This window comes from Propithecus coquereli, unplaced genomic scaffold (genome assembly GCF_000956105.1).
Source record: "Propithecus coquereli isolate 6110/MARCELLA unplaced genomic scaffold, Pcoq_1.0 Scaffold108, whole genome shotgun sequence".
Classification (NCBI taxonomy): domain Eukaryota; kingdom Metazoa; phylum Chordata; class Mammalia; order Primates; family Indriidae; genus Propithecus; species Propithecus coquereli.
The window spans coordinates 5,096,990-5,102,649 of NW_012134747.1; the positions used below are offsets into that span (position 1 = coordinate 5,096,990).

At 41.2% G+C, this 5,660-nt stretch overlaps 1 protein-coding gene across 1 annotated transcript in view; it reads right to left on the reverse strand.

Annotated features, from left to right (window-relative positions):
* Positions 1-5,401, reverse strand: part of ASNS (asparagine synthetase (glutamine-hydrolyzing)) — a 16,785-nt gene extending 11,384 nt beyond the window's left edge. The window contains exons 1-2 of the mRNA XM_012647801.1: positions 5,153-5,401; positions 183-420 (exon numbers count right to left, since the gene is read on the reverse strand). Coding sequence (XP_012503255.1) covers positions 183-420; positions 5,153-5,401 — 487 coding nt within the window. The remainder of the gene's footprint in view (positions 1-182; positions 421-5,152) is intronic.
* Positions 5,402-5,660: the final 259 nt, after the last annotated feature.

A 5,660-nucleotide genomic window follows, 5' to 3' on the forward strand; every position in this document is an offset into this window, starting at 1 on the left:
GAAGAGCTTCTCCACGTTGTCATAAAGGGCATGCAGAGGTTCGTCCCTACAGTGATGAAACTTAACCATTTCCACAGATGCAACTTTTCCATTTGGCTTTAAATCCAAAACTTCATAGTGTCCCGGAAGAAAAGGCTCCACTTTTAAAAAGGGAGTCGTGGAGTGCTTCAATGTAACAAGACCTTTAGCTTCTGAGCACACAGCCAAAAATCCATCTTCTGTCATGGCTTTAAACAAAGGCCTGACTCCATAGGTGTCTCTGCCCAGGATGACTTTCTTATTGGCAGTATCCAGTAAAATAAACGCAAACACACCATCCAACATACAAACTGTTTGCTCAATTCCTCCTTTGTCATAAAGATGAAGGATTATCTCACCATCCACTTTGGTCTGGTATTCAAATTCAAAATGTTGTTGCATCTTAAGGAACAGCAAACAAAAATGTTAGAATCCTTGTGCATTTACCAGTAATTTTTTATTGCAAAGTTGCTTCAAAATTTCTGTGCTCTATAATCATTTCATGCACTTTGGTGATTTAGAATCATGGCATTATCAAACATTAGCTTGTTTCAACTCACAATTCTGCAAATTGTACACAAAATAAAGCTGAACCCTTGAAAATTTTAGTTGCATTCTGATAAACAGAATACAGTGGCAATACACCAGAGCAGTAATGTGTGGAGGAAGGAAAATGCATATTAGATACATACTATGTAGGTCATACATATATACAAGTTGAGTATTTCCCTATCTGAAATGCTTAAAACCAGAGGTGTTTCAGATTTTGGATTTTTTTTTTTTTGGGGGGGGGATTTTGGAATATCCATAATGAGTTACTCAGGCAGGGGATGAGACCCAAATCTAAACACAAAATAGGATGAAGGTAATTTTATGCAATATTTTTCATAATTTTTTGCATGAAACATAGTTTGTGTGTATTGAACCATTAGAAAGCAAAGGTGTCACTATCTCAGCCACTCGTGGCAATCTGTGGTGGTTTGGCATCACCATCATTCCTGACAAATGCTACTGATGAGCAATCATTTTCTTACACTTATTCACACATAAGTACCTAACAGTTAAAAATATGACGTACCATGAATACAGTGCAAAAATAATGTGTTCAGGGTAACTAAGCAGCACAGCAGCATCACCAGAATACCTGTATCAGCGGTTACACAGCAGCAACAACAAACAGCAGCAGGCTTTCAGTCTCCACCTGTGATGCTGTGTTTTCATTAAAAAGTAATTATAAAACACGGTATTTTATTTTTTTAGGTGAGAAGAAACATCAGAAGTAGTTGAGGGACTAGGAAGTGGGTCCTCTAGGGATGAGGAGGCACGCTGCCGGATGGCTTTTTTAAATGTTTCTTCTAGAGTCACCTGCTTCATTAACAACGGTTTTTGTCTTAGAAGTCTCTCTTTGATTTTATAAACTGACATGATTTCTTGTTCTCTTACGCATGCACACTGCTCTAGCCCTTCAGTAAGCCCGTCACACGTTTTTTACGTGTTGTCTATACCCTTACACTGCTGTCTGGTTTCTCCAACAGCTTGACTTTCTGTGTTATAAACATTAATGCTTCCTCTTTTCTTATCACTGTTACCTGGGCCTTTTGGACGTTCCAACAACATCTTTACACCAAGACCAAAGAATAAGCAAAAGTACACAGTGAGTAATGCACACAGGTCTTGGCTCCATGCGGGCTATCGTGGGGAACCTGCCATTGGCAGGTCCAGACTACCCACATGCAATTTTATTACCCACTGTGAGCATGCTTGCGTGGGGAAACCTGGGCATACATGTAAAAGGTAAGTTGCAGCTGAAAGGAGCTGGAAGGGTGTTTTTTCCCCTTGAGGATTCTGAATAAATTGTGTGCTGTGCACGTGCATCTTGACTGCAACCTGTCACGTGAAGTCAGACATGGAATGTTCCACATGTGGTGTCAGGTCAGCACTCACAAAGTTGCAGATTTGGGAGCCTTTCAAATTTCAGATTCAGATTAAGAATGCTCAACCTGTATAGGTAAGTTAAGAAAATAGGTTGCCTAGTTGCCATCACACTAAAAATGTGTCTTGTGCAACTGTAAACTTTTTGGTTTGGGAAATACTATAGGCTGAAGTTCCTCCAATTCAGCCTCAAAGACCACACCTTTCGAAATATACAGCAAAAGGGCAAACATAATTTGGCACCATTACCTGAAAAATAAACGATTCCATCACAATGACAGACACACAGTCCAAAACAAAGCTGCTGGTCCCCAGGGGTGGACTACAACTTCCAGTCCTTCACCACTGCTGTGGCAGTAAAGCCACCTCTCACTGACAGACGAAATGGCAGCAGAGCTTTATTAGTCTACATGCCCCAAAGGAACAGCAAAAAGACTGTCAATGCCACCGCATAGAGTCACGCCCCAACTTGGTGGCTCTCCAGCACCACTGGCAAACTATAAGGGTGAAAAAAGTCCTTAATGCATTCCTCTTTCTTTGTACTTATGCTCACATGTTTAGCTGAAAATGAAGAAGTTGTTAACATATACAAAACCAGGTGGAAATCCTGGGTAAATTTAAGTATTTAAAACATGTTGGCCAAGCATGGTAGCTCACGCCTACAATCCTAACAATCTCGGAGGCCGAGGTGTGAGGATAGCTTGAGCTCAGGAATTTGAGACCAGCTTGAGCAAGAGTGAGACTCTGTCTCTACTAAAAATAGAAAAAATAGTTGGGCGTGGTGGTGTGTGCCTGTAGTCCCAGCTACTCAGGAGACTGAGGCAGGAGGATCACTGGAGCCCAGGAGTGAGGTTGCAGTGAGCTATGATGACGCCACTGCACTCTACCTGGGTGACGAGAGAGACTCTGTCTCAAAAATAAATAAATAAACAAACACGTTTTTAAATTTCAAAAAGTAAACCTATATGTATACATATGACCTCTAAATATGCTTCTCAGTCTAGCTCACTCCATAATTTGTGAAGCTTTTATCTGTAAGCACTCATAGAACTGTCCAAAAATGGGCTGTGGCTGCCTCCAGTGACCACGAAGCCACTACCTGGTCATGACTACCTGGTCACCCCTGCCTCTGGTCACCCCTCCCTGCCCTGAGAAACTATCAGGGATGATCCTGTCACTAACAGGTAAGGTTTGGAAATAGTCTTCTGCTGACTCTTCTGGGCTATGAAAGATAAGTGACCCTAAAGCATTCAGTGACATTAGCAAGCAACAGCTTCCCAAATCTACCCCGCCTACCCTCAACCACCTCTCTTTGGCCCAAACCTTGCAGGTGATTTATTCGAAAAGGAGGCCTCCTCTTGGCCCCAACCATTACCCCATTGTTCCTCTCCCTCATTCTGTCTCCCAGCTCACCTCTGGCTATATTTTATTAGTAGTAGTGTAGCAAATTAGTAGCAAATTTTATTTTCATCTAAAAAGAGAGGGGTTTTGGAGTTTATGTTATATAAACCTAAAATGCATGACAGGCATATATCAAAAGTTTCAAAAAATACCAAGAAACATCACAATCAAATTCTTGAAACTTGACTAAAATCTGGCTCAAAACAAAGCAACAACAACAAAAAGCTATAAAGATATTCTTGAGACACTTAGGGAAATTTAAATATAAACTGCTTATTAGGTGGTAATATGGTATGGCTTAATAATGGTATTGGTGTCAGGTAAAACAGTGTCCCTATTCTTAGGAGATAAATGCTTACATATCTAGGGGTAAAATGTCATATCTGCAACATCCTCTCAAATGATTCAGAGGTGACAAAAAGTAATTTGCAAATTGTAGATTAAAAAGTTTCTTATGAAACATTAGCCAAATAATCCTGGACTGGAAGGTTCTTAGCTTCCTAGGGTCAGAATTTCTATCCCCTTACCCACTCTTAACCTAAGAGTAAGTTTTCACCAGATTAGAAAGCTGTTCCAATTAGAACGTTGCTAGAAGTCTTACTTTTTGCATCCAGCCAGCTCTCTGGCCTTTGGCTCTGATTAAGTATATAATCACAACAACAATCTCGGTGGCAGCATTATACAAAAGCTATAAATACGCTCACCTCCCAACTATTACATTCTATCCCTTCCTTAAAATCCTCAAGAGCTGCCGCTCTTAAAATGGTATTCCAAGGCCGGGCGTGGTGGCTCACACCTGTAATCCTAGCACTCTGGGAGGCTGAGGCGGGTGGATCGCTCAAGGTCAGGAGCTCGAGACCAGCCAGCCTGAGCAAGAGTGAGACTCTGTCTCTACTAAAAATAGAAAGAAATTATCTGGACAACTAAAAACATATATATAGAAAAAATTAGCCAGGCATGGTGGCGCATGCCTGTAGTCCCAGCTACTCAGGAGGCTGAGGCAGAGGGATCGCTTGAGCCCAGGAGTTTGAGGTTGCTGTGAGCTAGGCTGATGCCATGACACTCTAGCCAGGGCAACAGAGCGAGACTCTGTCTCAAAAAAAAAAAGAAAAAATGGTATTCCAACTCCTTACCAAGGCTGCAAAGCCCTGCTTGATCTGTTCCCACCCACCTTCCTAGCTCCACCTTGCCCACCTGTCCCTCACTCCCTTACTTACAGTCCCAGGGTTGCTTCCCACCTCTACATGCTATTCCCCCTTCATGAAATGCTCTTCCCAGCCTTGCTAGTTGATCCTTCTCCATTACATCTCAATTCAAATGTCACTTCCTCAAGAGGCCTTCTCTGACCACCCTTCCTGAAAGTGGATCTCTCATATTCAACAGATCCATATTCATCCTTTCAGAACACCTATGTACGATGATTTTCTTCTGTCTGCTCCCTAATAGAACAAGCTCCATTGGAGTGCAGACTCTTTTATTCACCACTGTATCCCCACCACCTATCACAGGCTCTAATAAATATTTAAATTCATAAAACAAGGGGAAAAAACATTCTAAGAGTCAAAGAAACCAAACTGTAATCCCCATTATTATTACTTTTTTTTTTGGTGACCAATTCATTTCATTCACTTCTTTGTGCATAGGTGACCTACCTATCTACATACCTAGAGCAAATGAGATAAAACACACAGGAAGTGCTTTGAAAAGTAAAAAACATTATACAAAATGTGTACTATTATCATAACCAACAAGTTCTGAAGTTTAATCACATCCAGACATCATCCGGTTTTATTTTGTTTACCTTCTTGTAGTTATAGATTTCACCATTGTAACAGAGCCACAAATAAGGATATTTCTTCAGTCGAATTGGCTGCATTCCAAACAGCTGGTCAACCACCGCCAACCGGTGAAATCCAAAGCAGCAGTTGGTGTATCCGTTGACAGTCTCAAAACGAAATGCATCTGGACCCCTGTGTGCAATCTTCATAGCACTCAGACACTGAACGGAAAGGCAGTCATCACTGCCAAAAAGGGCCCAAATACCACACATGGTGCAATGGTGCTATCAGCTCTCTGCGGAGAGAAAAGCAGACCAATGAAATACTCAATATCCAATCCAAGTCTTCATCAAATCTTGATTCCAGAAACTTGCATAAACCACTTACTTCGAAGGTTGAAATATAAACCATCTTATCTAGAGTGATTTTCCCTTAGGTTGGCAGGCACACAGAAGTAGAAAATGATTTCATTTATTTGCAAGTACTCAGAAAAGATGGATGACTTTTACATCCGACCAGCTACAGCAGCTT